The sequence below is a fragment of the Diplotaxodon limnothrissa genome, linkage group LG16 (genome assembly GCF_057381915.1).
Source record: "Diplotaxodon limnothrissa isolate DT_005_m linkage group LG16, D_limnothrissa_male_GT1.1, whole genome shotgun sequence".
Taxonomy (NCBI): domain Eukaryota; kingdom Metazoa; phylum Chordata; class Actinopteri; order Cichliformes; family Cichlidae; genus Diplotaxodon; species Diplotaxodon limnothrissa.
The window spans coordinates 33555964-33576184 of NC_140611.1; the positions used below are offsets into that span (position 1 = coordinate 33555964).

Genomic DNA, 20221 nt, shown 5'->3' on the forward strand with positions numbered 1-20221 from the left:
ACAGTTGGGTGGGCGACACTAATGTGAACATTTTGCTAATAACAGTTTCAAATAATCTGGACATGAAAGCGGGTTAGAAGTCACATTATCAATCACAGATGCCAGTAACAGCCAAGCTCAGGCTTGTTATTTTGTCAGTTTCTTATTAATAATTGAGGTGATTCAGCTAACAGAGACTGTTTGTCCAGAAGGTTTTAAATCATATGGTTTGGCGTAAGTCAGGGTTGAGAAATCCAATCTTAATTAAAACAGACTAGAATGAAGTCATTTATCAGCTTTTGGTACTCATCTTTGGTATTATCTCAGCATCAGAAACATTAAATAATCTTAAAAACTATTTTAAGACTTTTAAGACCTTTTAATGTCTCATTTGTTGCTGTTATATCTTCCAAACAAAAGCATTTACAGATACAGGCCCAGAATGTTGTCAGCTGTTAGTTTCATGCTGTCTGAAACATGAAACAAAGCTTTGTAGGAAGCCTAGTTATTGTGTAACGGAGCGGAAAGGCTGATTTTATTCCCACAGTGTCGTTTTTCTAAAGGAAGGAAACCTTCCTCCAAACGGACAGAGCAGTGGAGCCGCCAAGGGAAAGCACACGATTAAAAAACTGTAGAATTAAAATATAATTTATTATATTTAAATAGTTAAAAGTGTAAGATAATTTAAAACAACCTTGGCCAAGGGATAACACAATAAAAATCAATAAAACACAACATTAAAAGTCCAGTGGGATCCACCACAGCATAAAAGTCCCAGGGAGTTAAGAAATCCAGCGAAGTAAAAGGGAAACCCAGCGGAGTCCTCTCCTTCCTTTCCGCATTCGCGTCTTGATATGCCCGGGTGGGCAGAGCTCTCAACTCCGCCCGCCGCTTCTTTAAAACTGCAAAGCCACACAGCCGTCCCGTGCCTTCCGCTGGTGCTGTCTCTGCTCTCCCCGCTGGTACTGTCACTCTCTGCACTGGTGCCCTGTGCGCTGGTGCTGTCCGTCCTCTCTCGAACGCCAAGCTCCAACCCTCTTATGTGTCACTCAGCACTCTGTAAATTACACTGCCTTTCCTCTCAGGTGTGTCCAATTAGTAAAAATGGGGAAAGGCGGAGTCTCTCCAGGACAATTTGACGGTATAACCAAAACATGCAATCTAAATAAAACACTGCACAAAATATAACCAGTACATGCAATATAAAAATGTCAGGGCGCGGCTGTGTGGCAGGCAGGAGGAGGACCCAAACGCAAAACTCACAGACACGGGGATGAACTCAAAATCACAGCTTTAATGCTGGAATGGCAGAACATAGGAAATACAAAACTAAACTGGGAAAAGTAAACTAACATACGCAGAGAGACACAGGGAGATCCACACAACATGAGGGACGACGTCACACTGAACAGAGGGAGACGCAGACAGAAATACACAGAGGGTTAACGAGGGAAGTGGGAACACACGGGGAACACAGGTGACACTGATAATCATAACGAGACAGGGCGGGGGTGAACTGAACACTGACGGGAGAGGTGGAACAGGAAGTACAGGAGGAGAGAGAGCACGAGTAGAACACCAACGTAACAGGCAGGGGAGACACGGAATAAACACGAAAGGGGACGAGGGCTCATAAATACATAGAGGGCACACAGGGGGAAGAGAGAGCACGGGGAGAACTTAGACATAATGGGCAGGGGAAGCATGGAATAAAACATAAGGAGAGACGAGGGCTCACAGATACACAGAGGGGCACACAGGGAGACATGAAGGGCAAGGGATCAAAACTAGAAGCCATAGAATAAATCACACACAAGTACAATAATACGAAAAATCACAAAGAACTAAAAACGCTGGGTCAGGAGACCCAGGACCGTGACAGTACCCCCCCCTCAAGGGCTGGCTCCAGACAGCCCAAACACAGAAAAACAAAACCAAACAGAAAACAACCCAGGGCGGGCGGCGGGGGCCCAGGACGGAGGGCTCGGAACAGAAAACAAAAGAAGAGCACAGCAAACACCGGAGCCCAAGAAAACAACCCAAACACAGAGCAGTTCAGGGGGCCGGCCGTGCGCAAGGCAACGGCGGCGACGTGGAAACAGTTCAGGAGGCCGGCCGTGCGCAAGGCAACGGCGGCGACGCGGAAACAGTTCAGGAGGCCGGCCGTGCGCAAGGCAACGGCGGCGGCGAAGGAGACGACGGAGCAGTTCAGGAGGCCGACCGCGCGGAAGGCAGCGGCGGCGGCGAAGGAGACGACGGAGCAGTTCAGGAGGCCGACCGCGCGGAAGGCAGCGGCGGCGGCGAAGGAGACGACGGAGCAGTTCAGGAGGCCGACCGCGCGGAAGGCAGCGGCGGCGGCGAAGGAGACGACGGAGCAGTTCAGGAGGCCGACCGCGCGGAAGGCAGCGGCGGCCCTCCAGTCCCAGGCGTGCCGGCCATGGCCCGGTGGGCGCAGGGCCAGACGAGGCAGCTGATGAGGATGCTGGACCAGACGAGGCAGCTGATGAGGATGCTGGACCAGACGAGGCAGCTGATGAGGATGCTGGACCAGACGAGGCAGCTGATGAGGATGCTGGACCAGACGAGGCAGCTGATGAGGATGCTGGACCAGACGAGGCAGCTGATGAGGATGCTGGACCAGACGAGGCAGCTGATGAGGATGCTGGACCAGACGAGGCAGCTGATGAGGATGCTGGACCAGACGAGGCAGCTGATGAGGATGCTGGACCAGACGAAGCAGCTGATGAGGATGCTGGACCAGACGAGGCAGCTGAAGAGGAGGCTGCGGCAGACGAAGGCTCTGAAGAGGAGGCTGCGGCAGACGAAGGCTCTGAAGAGGAGGCTGCGGCAGACGAAGGCTCTGAAGAGGAGGCTGCGGCAGACGAAGGCTCTGAAGAGGAGGCTGCGGCAGACGAAGGCTCTGAAGAGGAGGCTGCGGCAGACGAAGGCTCTGAAGAGGAGGCTGCAGCAGACGAAGGCTCTGAAGAGGCTGCAGCAGACGAAGACTCGGAGGCCGGGCCAGGCGAGGTTGCAGAGGCTGAGGCCGGGCCAGGCGAGGTTGCAGAGGCTGAGGCCGGGCCAGGCGAGGTTGCAGAGGCTGAGGCCGGGCCAGGCGAGGTTGCAGAGGCTGAGGCCGGGCCAGGCGAGGTTGCAGAGGCTGAGGCCGGGCCAGGCGAGGTTGCAGAGGCTGAGGCCGGGCCAGGCGAGGTTGCAGAGGCTGAGGCCGGGCCAGGCGTAGCAGAAGCACAGGCGGATGTAGCCGGGCCAGGTGATGACGAGGCGGTCGCAGATGGCGGCTGGACAGGCTCCTCGGGCCCTCCAGCTGATGCGGCGTGAGGCTGAACGGGCCCCTCGGACCCTCCAGCGGAGACAGGAGGCTGAACGGGCCCCTCGGACCCTCCAGCGGAGACAGGAGGCTGAACGGGCCCCTCGGACCCTCCAGCGGAGACAGGAGGCTGAACGGGCCCCTCGGACCCTCCAGCGGAGACAGGAGGCTGAACGGGCCCCTCGGACCCTCCAGCGGAGACAGGAGGCTGAACGGGCCTCTCGGACCCTCCAGCGGAGACAGGAGGCTGAACGGGCCTCTCGGACCCTCCAGCGGAGACAGGAGGCTGAACGGGCCTCTCGGACCCTCCAGCGGAGACAGGGAGGTGCTGGCCGGGCTCACTGGAACCCCCAGCGGACGAGGTAGATGGCGGCGTGGGAGCCGCGGAGTCCTGGATGAGCTCATCCGAGCTTCCAGCAGGAGCTGAAGTAGAGCCAGAGAGGATTGGGACCCCGGGCTCAATGTTAAGCTGGCTAGAAAACCGCACCGCTACGGGGAACTGGGCCAAAGGTTCAGGTGCGAGCTGAGCTGCTGGACACACGGGGACCTGAGCTGCTGGACACACGGGGACCTGAGCTGCTGGACACACGGGGACCTGAGCTGCTAACGGTGGAGAAGTAAATGACTGCACAGGGGACTGAACTGATGTCTGTAGTAACGGTGGTGGTGAGGGTGGAGTAGGTGGTGGAGTTAATGACTTCACAGGGGAATGAACTAGAGGTAGTGACGGTTGTGGTGCTGGTGGTTGAGTGGGTGACTGTGCTAAAGGAGGCTGCACTGGGGACACTGGAGACTGCACTGGGGACACCGGAGACTGCACTGGGGACACCGGAGACTGCACTGGGGACACTGGAGACTGCACTGGGGACACTGGAGACTGCACTGGGGACACTGGAGACTGCAGTGATGGTTGTAGTGGAGGTGTAACGGGTGAAGGGGTGGCTGAAGTGGCTGTGGGTCGGACGGCTAGCGGCTCAGCTACAGGGTATGGTAACGGCGGGGCTATGGGTTGAATGACGGACTGAGTAGCAGCCTGAGTGGCTGGGTGTAGTGACGGTTGTGGTGGAAGAGAAACAGGTGGTAGTGTGGGTGATGGAGCTAAGGGCGACTGAGTGGCAGACCGAACTGATGACTGAAGCGATGGTAGAGGTGAAAATGGAGCTTGTGGTGGAGTTAACGGCTGAGCTAGCGGGGACACAGGAGACTGAGCTGCGGGTGGCGGCGAGGGAGCTAACTGAGCTGCGGGTGGCGGCGAGGGAGCTAACTGAGCTGCGGGTGGCGGCGAGGGAGCTAACTGAGCTGCGGGTGGCGGCGAGGGAGCTAACGGAGCTTCTGGCAGCACAGAAGGTGAATTAGAAGGCTGAATGTCCGGCTGTGGGGTGGCGCGTCGGCGGCGTGAATGCCGTTTCTTTTTCCCCGCAGATGGCTCCAAAGGGCCGGGAAAAACCACATCCGGCCGGTGAAACTGACGCGGCTGCTCCAGGGTGGCTGTTGTCTGTTGCTGCTGGGCCAAGTCTGATATTTCCCGAGTTCGCGCCGCCTCCCGGGCGTTATTCAAATTGGCCAATAGGTCCAAACATCCACTGACCTGGCGGAGATGAGAATTTCCTTTGAGGATTGCTTCGATAGCATTTATCCCCACAATCTTGGCCCTTGTATTGGAAGTGTGAGTTATCCACTCGACTAGGCGTTGGACACGTATCAGATCGCTCTCCCCGGGTAAGTCTGCTGGGTCCATATCTGGTGACGTCGTACTGTCAGGGCGCGGCTGTGTGGCAGGCAGGAGGAGGACCCAAACGCAAAACTCACAGACACGGGGATGAACTCAAAATCACAGCTTTAATGCTGGAATGGCAGAACATAGGAAATACAAAACTAAACTGGGAAAAGTAAACTAACATACGCAGAGAGACACAGGGAGATCCACACAACATGAGGGACGACGTCACACTGAACAGAGGGAGACGCAGACAGAAATACACAGAGGGTTAACGAGGGAAGTGGGAACACACGGGGAACACAGGTGACACTGATAATCATAACGAGACAGGGCGGGGGTGAACTGAACACTGACGGGAGAGGTGGAACAGGAAGTACAGGAGGAGAGAGAGCACGAGTAGAACACCAACGTAACAGGCAGGGGAGACACGGAATAAACACGAAAGGGGACGAGGGCTCATAAATACATAGAGGGCACACAGGGGGAAGAGAGAGCACGGGGAGAACTTAGACATAATGGGCAGGGGAAGCATGGAATAAAACATAAGGAGAGACGAGGGCTCACAGATACACAGAGGGGCACACAGGGAGACATGAAGGGCAAGGGATCAAAACTAGAAGCCATAGAATAAATCACACACAAGTACAATAATACGAAAAATCACAAAGAACTAAAAACGCTGGGTCAGGAGACCCAGGACCGTGACAAAAAATATAAATAAGTACACTTCACATAAAAATACAGCACAGCAAAACAACATCCGTCCTTCCCTGGATGACATCCCCCCACACTGAAATATTAGCAGTCCCTGCTAATGCTCCATCTCCCTATAACGCTCTGGTGGAATCCCACGCGTGGCCCTAATGGACCGTCTAAGGGACATACCTGAATCACTCTGGTGAGGTGACACACAGTCAGTAAGGGGTAAAAATCCATAAAACACTGGCGCTGGGAAATCCGAAGGGCCTGTGGTCGGCTCCTCCGTAGGAGGGGTAAAGTCTGTTTGAGGAGCAATGCACACTTTTAAGGCATTCCTATGTAAAGTTTGTATATTACCCCCCTTTTCTGGTTTGACCTTATACACTAAGCCCGTATCTCCCACCTGTTCCAACACCACATATGGCTCAGGAGACCACCAGGAGCACAGTTTCCCTTTGCCCTGTCTGTTTCGGTCACGTACCCAGACTCTCTCTCCGGGCAACAATGGGAGGGTACAGCCTCTTTTCTCATACTGGCTTTTGTGTTGGGAGGCCGCACTATACATCCTCTGCCCAGCCAAACGGTAAGCTAGGGAGAGTTTCTGTTGATGAGAATACACCCACTCACTTACATCCTGCCTCGCCTGCTGGGGGGCCACGCCTAACACCACGTCCACAGGAAGTCGCAAGTGTCGACCAAACATCAAATAGGCAGGCGCATAACCTGTGGAACTATGGATAGTATTATTATAAGCATGAACGAGTTCTGGCAGATTTCCTACCCACTGGCTCTGCCTAACTGATTCTAGGGAGCGGAGCATGTTCAATAGGGTCTGATTGAAACGTTCTATACTACCATTCCCTGCAGGGTGGTAAGGTGTCGTACGGCTTTTGGCTATACCATAGGTATCACAAAGCTGTTTCATTAATGCAGATTCGAAATTAGACCCACGGTCGGAGTGGAGTCGGCCTGGGCAACCAAACGGCTGTATCACATACTTCCACAAAGCCTTTACTGTAGTCTCTGCTGTTTGGTTTATTGTAGGGATAGCCCAAGCGAACCGCGTAAACAGATCAGTCACCACAAGTATGTTTTGATAAGTGTCAGTTGGTCGGCCTAAGGACAGAAAATCCATGCCTACAACCTCCAAAGGGTATGAGACTGAAATAGGGTGCAGTGGAGCCCTAGGTTCTACCCTCTCCTTTTGTAGACTACAGGGGACACAACCCAGATGAAACTGACGTACCTGCGCTTCCATATTAACCCAGTAGAACCGCTGCCGTATCCGAGAGAGGGTTCGATCTACCCCCGCATGGGCAGCAGCCTCATGGATCTTCCGCCACACCTCATGGCACCTGGAACTAGGACACACAACTTGATGACGAGTCTCCTGGGTATATTCGTCCGACACTTTACGGCACAATACTCTGTCTTTAATAAAAAGTCTTTTTTGCTGCTGTAGGAGTCGCCGCACACCATGCGACAATGCCTGACGTTCTGACTTTGTAGGTGCGACCTGAGCTTCCAGAAGTTGTTTTACCACTTGAATATCCGGATCGTGAACTTGTGCTTCTGCCCAGTCACTCCCCTCTACCTCACAGGTCAATTCAATGGCTGCTGAAGTGACTCCACGCTCTGATCCAGCCCCCTCCAGGTGCTCTGCTGGGACAGTGGGGAATCGAGAAAGGGCATCAGCATTAATATTGCTCTTACCCGAACGATACTTGATCTCGTAGTCGAAAGAGGCCAGCTGGGCAACCCAACGTTGTTCTACTGCGCCCAAGCGAGCAGTCTGTAAATGGGCCACAGGGTTATTATCAGTATACACAACGAATCGTGCACCAGTCAGATAGTCTTTAAAGTTTTCGGTAACCGCCCACTTAAGGGCTAACAGCTCCAACTTGAAAGAACTATAGTTTGCGTCATTCCGTTCCGTGTGGTGTAAACTTCTGCTGGCGTACGCTATTACCCTTTCTTGGCCCTCTTGAACCTGCGCCAGAACGGCTCCCAGCCCGCGGCCACTGGCATCTGTATACACAATAAAGGGAAGAGAGTAATCTGCGTATGCCAAAACAGGTGCCTGCGTTAAAGCTGCTTTGAGGGCCTCAAATGCCGTTTGACATTCTGGGGACCACTGTACTTTACGACAGTCTGTTCTCTTGTTCACAGGGACCCCTGTCAATAATGCATTTAAAGGGCGTGCGATTTGAGCAAAACCGGACACAAAACGTCTGTAGTAACCAGCCAGGCCCAAAAAGGATCTGACCTGTCTGATGGTATCAGGGACCGGCCAATCCATCACCGCAGAAATCTTATCCGGGTCTGGTCTTACACCATACTTATCCACTACATGCCCCAGAAATTTCACCTCTTGTTGCAGGAACTCGCACTTGTTCGGCTGTAACTTCAACCCATGACGCCACAGCCTCTGAAACACTTCATCTAGATGCTGTAAATGAGACGAAAAGTCAGGTGAATAAATGATAATGTCGTCTAAGTACACCAATAAAGACTCGGCAATCTGTCCACTCAAACAGTGCTGCATCAGGCGCTGAAATGTAGCGGGTGCATTGCACAGACCAAACGGCATCCGCTCGAACTCAAACAACCCAACTGGGGTCGTAAAAGCAGTCTTTTCTCTGTCCGTCGGGTCCATTTGGACCTGCCAGTATCCACTGGCTAAGTCCAGGGTGGAAAACCACTTCGCTCGAGTAAGGCTTGTCAATGTCTCTTCTATTCGTGGCAAGGGGAAAGCATCTTTATGCGTCACCGCATTCAATTTTCTGTAGTCCACACAGAACCTCCAGGCGCCATCCTTTTTTCTCACCAAAACAATGGGTGCAGCCCATGGGCTACAGCTTTCCCGGATAACTCCCTTTGCCATCATATCTACCAAGAGACTCCTCATTTCCTTATACATTGTGGGGGGCAAAGGACGATACCTCTCTCTAATGGGAGCTGCATCACCTGTGGGGATACAATGATGCACCAGGTCAGTCCTCCCGAAATCTTCGTCATCTTTAGAGAACACCTTCTCCCATTTAAGCAATAAAGCACGTAGCTCGCCCTGTTGCAGTTCAGACAGGTCAGGTCTTTCAATCAGTTTATTCATCTCCCCAGGTAATCTCTCCTCCTCCGTGGGGGCGCCACTATCGACCAGGGCCACCTCCACCACACCGTCCGTCCCAAGGGACAGGCTCAGGTCCTGTGAGCCATGTACGTCAGCTTCATCCACGCAGGATAGCTTTCCCAGTTTCTGGTAGCGACCTATAAAAAGAGGATAGGGGTGTGGGTTACAAATCCTCACTGGCACTCTCCCGGCCCTTACCATGACAAGGGTTCTCGCCACCCCCACATCAGGGGTTTCAGGCAGTGCCTCCACCAAGGCACAATAGTCTGTTCCTTGCGGACCCGTCTGAGTCCGGCCCCACACCATTATTTCACTCCTCGGGGGAACTTTAATTTTGCGTCGGCCAGCTAGCCGTACATACCCCACCATTCCGTCCTCCACTGTACTTGCTTCTATCCGTCTGCATGTTGCGAAGGCAGTCCTCCAGGCCTGCTGATTCGTTAACTGCTGTGGGGCAGGAGTAGTCTTTTCCGGCCACTTAAATACATTCCAACAGGCAGTCACAACATTCATACCAATAATCAGTGGGTGAGTGCAATGGTCATCTTTTACCACCACAACCCCGCGTCCAGGAACCTTAACACCTTCTATTTCCATGTCCAGGACAGCATAGGTGGTATAGGGAATTTCCAGACCATTGGCGGCTCTCAGCCTAAAGGCGGTTGGAGTTTTCTCAAGCCTAGCCTGGGAAAAATACTCATTAAACAGACTCTCCTGTATCAAAGTCACTTGTGACCCGGTATCCAACAAGCCTTGAAGCTCCACCCCTTCGATCACTATCTTCACTGTTGGACACTGCCCAATAAATGTTTCTGTGGCCCTTAATTCCTTAGGTGAACCAAAAAACCCCGCCCCTCGGACCTCAGCAGCAGGGTCATCTAGTTTAAACTTGGCTGGGAAGACATGGAGGTCTGGCAAAACCTAGCTATATGTCCTGCTTGTTTACACCTCCGACAGATAGGCCGACCTTGTGCATCCCAGCTAGCATTTGATTGTCGCGGTCTTCTCCTAAATTGAGGTGCAGGCGGAAGAGTAGCTACAGCTGGCTGAGTGGAGCCTCTAATTTCCCTTACTAGCTCTTGTGCCAATCCTTTAATTTGTGCCTTAACATCCTCCAGTATCTCCTGTTTTAACACCTGCCTCCAATCTTCTTTCTGTTCAACTTTAAGAGGAGCATGAGACTTATTTACAGACAGGCAGGTTACCTCAGACTGGGGCTGTACATGTTCTGAGTCTAGGAGCAGTGCCTCCTGGCGTATGGCAGCAAAATCTTGGTCTGGATTACGCCGCACATAGACCTTCAGTGCCTGACTTACAGGGCCCTCCCGCAATCCTAGCAACAATTGATCTCGCAGGGCTGCATCAGAGGGGACATTATCTGGATCATGCTTTCGCAACCTACAGTATAATTCTCTTAACCGCAAGATAAATGAAGATACGGTTTCACTTGAGTTCTGAGTGCAACTAAAAAACTGTGACCTAAGAACTGGGGTGGGGACACGATCACCATATAAAGAGTCTAAAAAAGAAAAGATTTTTTGTACTTGGTCTCTTTCACTGGTTTCAAGAACACTGACCTGACGTTTAGCCTCACCTGCTAGCGCTCCCAACACAATAGCAACTTTCCTCACTTCAGGCAAGTCCTGAGATCCCAGCAGCCCCCGCATCTGCTCCTTCCACTCCTGATATTGCACATCCTGATCAGGCCCTTTAAACTTCGGCAGCCACGGGGCTCCGGGATACACAGGCATCATCATATTTGCTATTCCCCTGGCTAACCCAACTGCTCTTGGCTCCGTATCCTATGTCGACAACGCCAATTATGTAACGGAGCGGAAAGGCTGATTTTATTCCCACAGTGTCGTTTTTCTAAAGGAAGGAAACCTTCCTCCAAACGGACAGAGCAGTGGAGCCGCCAAGGGAAAGCACACGATTAAAAAACTGTAGAATTAAAATATAATTTATTATATTTAAATAGTTAAAAGTGTAAGATAATTTAAAACAACCTTGGCCAAGGGATAACACAATAAAAATCAATAAAACACAACATTAAAAGTCCAGTGGGATCCACCACAGCATAAAAGTCCCAGGGAGTTAAGAAATCCAGCGAAGTAAAAGGGAAACCCAGCGGAGTCCTCTCCTTCCTTTCCGCATTCGCGTCTTGATATGCCCGGGTGGGCAGAGCTCTCAACTCCGCCCGCCGCTTCTTTAAAACTGCAAAGCCACACAGCCGTCCCGTGCCTTCCGCTGGTGCTGTCTCCGCTCTCCCCGCTGGTACTGTCACTCTCTGCACTGGTGCCCTGTGCGCTGGTGCTGTCCGTCCTCTCTCGAACGCCAAGCTCCAACCCTCTTATGTGTCACTCAGCACTCTGTAAATTACACTGCCTTTCCTCTCAGGTGTGTCCAATTAGTAAAAATGGGGAAAGGCGGAGTCTCTCCAGGACAATTTGACGGTATAACCAAAACATGCAATCTAAATAAAACACTGCACAAAATATAACCAGTACATGCAATATAAAAATATAAATAAGTACACTTCACATAAAAATACAGCACAGCAAAACAACATCCGTCCTTCCCTGGATGACAATTGCACCAGCAAAAATCTTTGGAAAGAAGCTTTGGTTGAGACAGAATAAGACAAAAGGCAAGACTATGCCGAGACAAACACTGATGAAATTGGAGGCAAGCTGCAAAAGTCAAAAGAAAATTAAAAGCATTTAAAGTAGTTATGGGAACATTAGTAACTGTCTGTCTTCATTTGTTATTTATTGACTAAATTTATTCTTAATTGCTCTTATTACACCTATCAGTGAGTGAAGCTTTAACTAACAAACTGCACAAACAGTTTTTTTCTTTCCCAGAAACAGTGACAGGCTTCCCCATACACACTGCAGAGGGCTAAAAGGAAAGTGAGGCTTAAATGAGATCATTTTCAGCATTTAGAAATAAAGCAGCTCATTAGAAACCCGAACAGATGTGAAGCTGAGTGCAGAACATTCCTTTTTAAACACTTCTCTACATCTCAGGTCAGCTAACATGACAGCAATAATAAAGTTTCTTCATCTGAAAAAAATCAAAATATTATCTTTTTCATTTTTGTGATGTTTATTTTGATTGAAAAGCATCAAAGGTTTAAAAAAATGATACATTTGTGCGATCCAGAGTAATTCTCATTATCGAAGTCATCAACCTCAATTCAGAACAGCCGAGTCAAAAATATTTTGCTTTCTAACTGCAGTGGAGATCATAGCCTACATGTTTTTAGCATGACTTTAAAAGTTCAAAAAAGCTCATAATGCAATGTACATAATTATAGATTTATGTGTTACAGATATAAAATTAAACAAAAATAAAATAAAGGCATTAATGCCGTGTTTAAGTTCACTCTGCACAGACCTGTTAATAATTCAGTTTCAAATATCCAATCATTTGTTTTCCTAGTTTGAAGTTCAGAGAGTTGCTGTAATAAAGTTTGAAGCTGATATGAATAAAAAGTTTAAAAGTTTATGTTGCAAAAGAAAATATTTTTCTAAATCAGGATTTTATGAGAATAAAAATTAAAATTACAGGAAAAGTTTCCTTCTTGGGATTCATGCTAGCTTATGTTAGCTTAAATTGTGCAAAAACCACGTTTCCATACATATTAACTGCAGAGCAGAGTTAAATCTCCCCGAAGGTAAGAAATGGATTAGCTGGTGTGGAGGAGGGTTGCAGAGTGGCTTGCAGGTGTGCAGCTGTTGCAGTATTCTGGGCTCGGGTCTGTGGCTTATCGAATCTAGCATTAGGGTCAGTCATGACGCTGAGGGCACGTCATGGAAGCGATGGTCCCCTGTGTAGTTTAATTTTACTTTTCATGCAGCTGTGTTGGCTCCACAGGTGTCTGTGTTTTTTATTAGATGTGAGTAATCATGCTGACAGGAGCCACATATCTACTCTTCTCAGTGCCAAGTAATAATGAGTCTGAGTGCTGTTCTCTGATGGGCTGACTCATCTGCAACTGATCAAAGTCACGGTCGGCTGTGTCACACTTTCCAAACAGTTATATCAAGTTAGATTTAATCACTCAGCATGAATAAAATCTCTAACTAATTAAAATCTCCTAAACTCTGATTTAATGGCAATTTGAGTGTTGAGAAACTGAACAGCCAACGATAGCACATGTTCTGCTAGACGAGTTCAGCTGGTCTGCACAGCAGAGATGTGTTGCAGTGGAAAGAAACAAAAAATAACAGATTCATGAAGTTTCTCTGCTGTTCTGAGGTCAGCTGATGATTCTCCCATAAATAATTGACTTTTTTTTTGATGGACAGGTGCTTCTGTTTGTATTTCGAACTGACTGCTGAATGCAGAGATGGCAGAGCACGGTTTGTTACCCTTTATTTGAGCCCTGAATTCAAACAGGTTTTAGCTCTGCTGATAGAAACGCGTTATTAGCGTGCGCTGAGGATCTCTCGCTGTCACTGTACCAGCAGGAACGCTCGTGCTCATTGAAGCCAACTACAAACACATGACAAGTGTGCTGTACTGCTGAATACCTGCTCTGCAAATCACTGTGCAGCGGGCTACTACACCACACACTTTGATTAATTCTAGAAGGCTGCAGCGATGCCGTTCTCAGCTTTTTGGGGTATTCCTTCACTTCTTTCAGTTTTGATTTAGCATTCATTGAACAGAAAACTCTCAAAAATGTGTAATTTGTTTGCAGATTTGATAAAATATTTGTTGTGTTTTGTGGATTGACGCTTTCAGTCAATCCACAAAACACGCACTTCCTTCAAAGATAAAAGTAAGACTACTTAATATACTTCATTTTTTGAGCAAGATCCCTTTGATTTTGTGTGATGCCACCACATGTCTTTTATAGATTTTGTATCTAGCCATTTTCCTTCATCTGAATTATTTCATTTCTATTTTGCATCTTCATGTTTTTCTTTCTTTTTAACTTTATTTTATTCAGCCTTTTCATTTTCATCTAGCCTGTAAGCTTTCTACTTTCACCTGCTTTTCAAAGCACTTTATAAATTCTTTTTAAACAACCCTTTATTATTATTTAAACTGATACCGCTTTTCCTGTGCGCACAAAACTCATTCCTGTGGAAAAATGTGCACATGGACATGAATTTTTTCGTTTTCCAGACTTTAAATCTGATTTCTACCAGCAAGAAAAATATTTGCACCCAAAATTCTGATTTTAAGTAATCTTATTACATACCAATCACATTTTCTTTAATGATTCGTTTTTTGAATGAACAAAACTTGGATTTTATATAATTCAGATGCATTTTATTCAGAATTATTGCTTCATTGCAAATTGTTTGGATTCCTCCATCAGCTGACGGGGGGCTCATCCTAACGAGCGTGGGTGTGGTGAATGGATGTGGATAATTAATGGATCCTGACCATGCTGACCTCTTACTGCACATGCAGCTCAACACTGTCTTAAACATTTGCACAACATCTGTATTCATTGTATTTCTTATTAATTTACTGGCTCCATACTGTAAACGTTGCTGGTTCAATACCAGCAGGAGACACAAATCCCCTACGGTGTTATGTCAGAAAGGGTGTCTGTTGTACAAATCTGCCAAATCATACATGTGGAGCTACCTGCTGTGGTGATCTTGTATTTATTTCATTAAGCTAACTTGTTTTTGATGTTTTGGCTGCTGGAAAGCAGTTAATTTTCCCACTTTTGGGATAAATAAAGTCTTTCTTTTTATATCTAATAGCGACAGGAGACAGGAAGGTGGGGGGAGAGAGTGGAGATGATGAACAGCAAACGGCCTGAGGGGGAAACAAACCCAGCTGTGTGCTTTTCTGTTAGTTGTGTCTCTCAGTCATACTCTCAGGCTGAGCAGCATTAGGGGTCTGTCCTGAGACCCTGACCAGAGGCATGCCCTGACTGGTATTTGGACCCTCAATCTGCAGTAACTAATATAACTACTATACCATGCAGCTGCTGAGGGGTATTAAAACTTTAACACCTGGAAAAACGAGCAGATTCCAGCCCAAGAAGCCTTAAACTGCCAGGTCTCTGGAAATCATACATATCGTGCCCGGACGTGAGAGACGAACTTCTTTCATTTTCTCCTCCAAGTCTCAAAATTATTCTGCATCATTATGTGAAATTAGATCAAACATTTACAGGAAATTTGCACATTTCACAGTATGTTATATTAAACATACTAGGAAAGTCTTTTGGTTACTCAAGCCAGACAGAAGAACAAAATTAGAGCAAAAAACAAACACAACCGATTAAAGCAAGTTACAAACCAAACTCAGTGACCCAGTAAGGGTCAGGGTTATAAAAGCCTTCTATACTTAGAACATCCAAACTTCACAAACTTTGTGTGAGACTTTATTTGGCTAAAGCAAATCCTAACTGTACCCTCAGAGAGGTCGCTGGTGACCTGGTCGATGTTGAGGTTAAAGGGGTGAAATCTGAGTGTGTGGGGCAGAGGCGTGACTGACAGCGAGAGCATGCTTTTCTACCTGCTGGGTACTGAAATAGTGCTTTGGATTGGTCTTGAACAGACTTGCGGAGGAATTTAAGCCAGAGCAAAACTCCTTGAATCCTAATGACGTGAGTTTCTGAGCCTCATGCTGTAGTCGTTACGCAGAAAGCAGGGAGGAAGTTTCAAAAGGTCTTTTTGGATTATCAGAGATCGCAGCATAATTCCTCCCCTCTGTTACGCCCCTAGTCTAGGCGGGTAGGGACGCACATAAGGTTGGAGGAGAGAGAGACAAATCCCCGCCCTGGTTCCCAAGCCAAACATCCAAACCAGTTGTGAGTAAAAAAAGTGATTTTATTTAAGGACAAGAAGCATAGCTCCAGGGTGAGCCCAGGCCAAAATAATAAACAAAACCAACTAAGTCCCACCAGAAAAGACTAACTAAACCCTAAGAAAGAAAAAAGAACAAACAAATGACAGAGCTATCCCTCGCTCCCTGACCAAGAAAACAGGAGAAAACGATTCCAAAAGAAAAGGCAGCTCACCCCTTCCGCTTCAGCCCACGAGTGCCTAAGCGCTCAGCTAATGCACTAGGAGCGGCTTTTACAATTCACACTCCCACAAATACACAAGATAAACACAGGCTGGGAAAACCAGGGTCAGGACTGCGACGGCTGTCAGGCTACTCGCTCGTTCCACACTCTCTCTCTCTCTCTCTCTCTCCCTGGAGCTGTCAGAGCGGCTTTTTGAATGTGGTCACCTGTTCCATGGTCCAATCAGCTGCTCACTACTCTTCATTAGGGGAGGGACCTGTAAAGAGTCTTAAACACAGTAAAGAGACACAGAACAAACAGCCCACACAGTGTTCTTATGGCCACAGCCGTAACACCCCCCTTCCCAAAATCAAAGACATCTCCTTTGTAGATGTTTTGGACAGTCATGTTTAAGGGAAAACACGGGATAGGGCATCCGCTAACACATTCTCTGTGCCCTTTTTATGACGGATTTCCAAATTGAAGTCCTGCACCAGGAGGGACCACCTCATCAGCCTTTGGTTCGAGTTCCGCATCCGCATTAGGAATACCAAGGGATTGTGGTCGGTATAAACAATCACAGGCGAGGGACTGCCACCGACATACACCTCGAAATGCTGCAATGCAAACAGCAGAGAGAGGGCCTCTTTCTCAATCGTGCTGTACCCTCGCTGATGGACATTGAATTTCTTTGAGAAATAGCCGATTGGGTGATCCACACCATGATGGTCTTCCTGCAGCAATACGGCACCTGCCCCGTTTGCACTGGCGTCCACTTCCAACTTAAAAGGGCGTGCAAAATCAGGGGCGGCCAGCACTGGCGCACTGCACAGGAGAGTCTTAACAGCCCGGAACGCACTCTGACACGCAGAGGTCCACACAAAAGGTCTCAACACACTAGTGAGGCTAGTGAGAGGTGCGACCACGTCCGCGAAGTTTTGACAGAAACTCCGGTAGTAGCCCACCATGCCGAGGAAACGGCGAAGCTCACGCCTAGTCTGAGGGGCAGGAAAATCCAGTATGGCCTGGATTTTGGCCGAGATAGGGCGCACTTGCCCCTGACCCACCTGCTTTCCTAAGTACGTTACCATGGCTTTACCAAAATCACACTTGGCGAGGTTGAGGGTGAGGGATGCCCTTTCCAAGCGATGGAACACATCAGTGAGTGTCTCCATATGCTCTGACCAGGTGTCTGAATAGACGACAATGTCATCCAAATACACTTCACACTTGCAGACGCCGCCCAGCACGATATTCATGAGCCGTTGAAATGTGGCGGGAGCGTTGCGCAACCCGAAAGGCATGACAGTGTACTGGAGAAAATGGTCAGGAGTAACAAAAGCAGAGATTTCGGCCGCACGTGATGTTAGGGGAACTTGCCAATAGCCCTTTAACAAGTCCAGCTTGGTAACGAAGGTCGCAGAACCGACCCTATCAACACAATCCTCCATTCTGGGCAGAGGATAGGAGTCAGGCTTGGTCACACTGTTCACCTTCCGAAAATCTGTACAAAACCGTGGGGTCTTATCTGCTTTAGGCACTAGGAGACATGGGGAACTCCACGCACTAGAGCTAGGGACAGCAAGACAATTCTCCAACAGATAAGAGACTTCTGTCTGGAAAAGAGCACGCTTAGTGGGATTCACCCGGTAGGCATGCTGTTTGATTGGAGGATGGTCCCCCACATCGATATCATGCTCCAACACGGTGGTACAGGATGGAGTGTCCGAGAAAAGATTAGGATGATTTTCAATCAACCGACACACGTCATTTCGGACATCATCGTCTACCCCAGTTAAATGTGACCTTAAATCACGTAGGATTTCAGAATTCCTAAGTCGTGCGCAGCCCACAGCACAACCGAAAACCAAATCGTCACCTACTGGGTCATACCGAGTTTCGGAAACCGGCACCCCCACAGTCGCAACTGTTGACACACCACCAGCAAAGTAGGGCTTCATCATATTAATATGACACACACGGCACTTTTTCCTTCGCTCTGGGGTGTCGATGACATAATCCGTGTCACTCAATATCGCCTGCACTGTATACGGACCACTGAACTTGGCCTGGAGGGAAGATCCAGGGACCGGTAAAAGTGTTAAAACTTTATCACCAACCTCAAATTTTCGCTGCACAGCCTTCACATCAAACTTCCTCTTCATCCTACCTTGTGTTGCACTGAGAGCATCCCGTGCAATTGCGCACGCTTTATGCAAACGCTCTCTGAAAGAGCTCACATAGTCTAACACATTTTCCTTAGGGGCAACAGTGTCGGACAGGAAGTTCTCCTTAAGCAATCGCAAGGGGCCACGCACTGTGTGACCGAACACCAGCTCAGCAGGGCTAAATCCTAACGACTCCTGCACACTTTCTCTCACTGCTAAAAGAAGCAGCGGCAACCCCTCATCCCACTCCTTTTGAGACTCAAGGCAAAATTTCCGCATCATCGATTTCAATGTCTGATGAAACCGCTCGAGCGCACCTTGCGACTCCGGATGATAGGCACTAGATTTCCGATGTTTAATGCCAAGTGACTGCAAAACCTGAGCAAAAATCCTAGACATGAAATTAGAGCCTTGGTCAGTTTGAACAGCTTTTGGTAAACCAAAAATAGAGAAAAAGTTCACCAATGCCTTAACAACTGGTTTAACCTTAAGGGTGCGCAACGGAATTGCCTCGGGAAAACGGGTAGCAACACACATCAGAGTCAAGAGGTACTGGTGACCCGATTTTGTTTTAGGGAGCGGACCAACGCAGTCGATGAGGATGTGTTCAAAAGGTTCCCCTAAAACTGGAATAGGGTGTAATGGAGCGGGTGGAATGACTTGGTTAGGCTTACCACTAATCTGACAGGTGTGACAAGAACGACAATACTGAGCAACGTCATTCTTCAATCCTGGCCAAAAGAAATGACGCAGAATGCAGTGATAGGTTTTCCTAATACCTAAATGTCCAGAAAAACTGTCATGGGCAAGACCAAGAACTTTGGGTCGGTACTGTTGAGGCACCAGAACCTGTTTAAACACATTCCAACCCAAATCACCAGCTGTAGGCGGATACCAAGTACGCATCAACACGTCATCCTCGACACTATAAACACGAGGGTACTGGTCGCTAGAGTTGGCAGCGGAAAAACAACTCACAAGAGTTGGGTCACTCTGCTGTGCCGAAACCAACTCCTTTTTGTTGATTTCCAAAGACAGTTGAGGTGTCACTGATGGGTTAATAGGCAGCATCGCCTCAGAGTCGCCCGTCAGTGGAACACGGGTTTCAGATTCAGACTCCGGCCCACCACCAGCACAGAGAAAAGAATCAGATAAATCCACGTCACCGTACTTGCGCCTATGCGCACGAGTTACCGCGCAAGCAGGAAAAACAGAGGAGGAATGCTCCTCAGCGACAGGGTTAGGTAATGAAATATCAGGCACCGGTATCTCAACCACTCTCGGGGTAGAAAACACTTTTCCGTTAGCCAAATCATTCCCCAGAATCATCGCAACTCCGGGCACTGGCAACTGGTCGCGCACGCCAACCGGTACCGAACCCGAAACGAGCGGCGATTGAAGAAACACATTGTGCAGTGGCACACGCAGTACATCCATTTTTACACCCCAGACAAGAGCATCCGAACCACAAAAAGAGTCATCAGAAAAAGGTAGAATACCCTTCAAAATAAGAGTCTGCGCGGCCCCAGTGTCACGCAGAATCATGATCGGCACCCGATCCTCCTCTTTTTCATTCAACGAAACAAACCCCTCCGACACAAAAGGGCGGTAGCTCTCATCAAAGCCTTCACTTCCCACTCCATTGCTAGGTGAAGTGGAAGCTGACATAGAACGAACGAAACCCACACTTTTCGGCTTCCTCACCGTGTTGGCCTGCTCCCTGCGCTGTAGTGATGGGCAAGCAGCAACGAGGTGCCCGATTTCATGACAATAAAAACATTTGCGATCTGACATAGGAATAGCAGCAGAACGTGTCTGGCGCTTAGGGGAAACCCTATAACTTCTGACAGGACGAGGTGAGGAAGTGTACTCACGGCGCTCTGTCGAAAGTGCAGCACGATGAGTTAACACAAACTCGTCGGCAAGGACCGCGGCTTTAGACAGTAACCCCACCTTCTGCTCATTAAGATACACGACAATGTTTTCAGGGAGACATGTCTTGAACTCTTCCAGCAGGATCAACTCCTTTAGCTGAGTAAAGTCCTCCGCGTGACTGGCAGCCACCCACTTGTCAAATAAGACAGTTTTCTCACGTGCAAATTCCACAAACGTTTGACTATCAAACTTGCGACAGGCACGAAACTTCTGTCGATACGCCTCTGGGACAAGTTCATAAGCCCGCAAAATAGTGGATTTGACAACCTCATAATCC

General features: G+C 48.7%; 2 protein-coding genes across 2 annotated transcripts in view; one reads left to right on the forward strand and one right to left on the reverse strand.

Moving 5' to 3' along the window:
* LOC146616540 (nck-associated protein 5-like) overlaps window positions 1-20221 on the forward strand; it is an 89349-nt gene that overhangs the window by 24430 nt on the left and 44698 nt on the right. The gene's annotated exons all lie outside the window — the stretch shown is intronic.
* LOC146616541 (uncharacterized) lies at window positions 5836-10610 on the reverse strand. The gene is made up of 5 exons (XM_085375154.1): window positions 10448-10610; window positions 9079-9746; window positions 6970-7515; window positions 6127-6324; window positions 5836-5919 (listed from the first exon to the last, which is right to left on the reverse strand). Exons 1-5 carry the CDS (start codon window positions 10608-10610, stop codon window positions 5836-5838), a joined length of 1659 nt encoding a protein of 552 aa, XP_085231280.1.

Bases quoted from the DNA above. Each gene is read 5' to 3' on its own strand.
- LOC146616541 (XM_085375154.1), bottom strand. From the start codon at position 10,610: ATGATGATGCCTGTGTATCCCGGAGCCCCGTGGCTGCCGAAGTTTAAA. The intron at 9,747-10,447 runs GTGAGGCTAAAC...ATGTCTTCCCAG, and splicing joins TGTGTTGGGAGCGCTAGCAG to CCAAGTTTAAACTAGATGAC. The intron at 5,920-6,126 runs GTGGGAGATACG...TCACCTCACCAG, and splicing joins CATATGTGGTGTTGGAACAG to AGTGATTCAGGTATGTCCCT.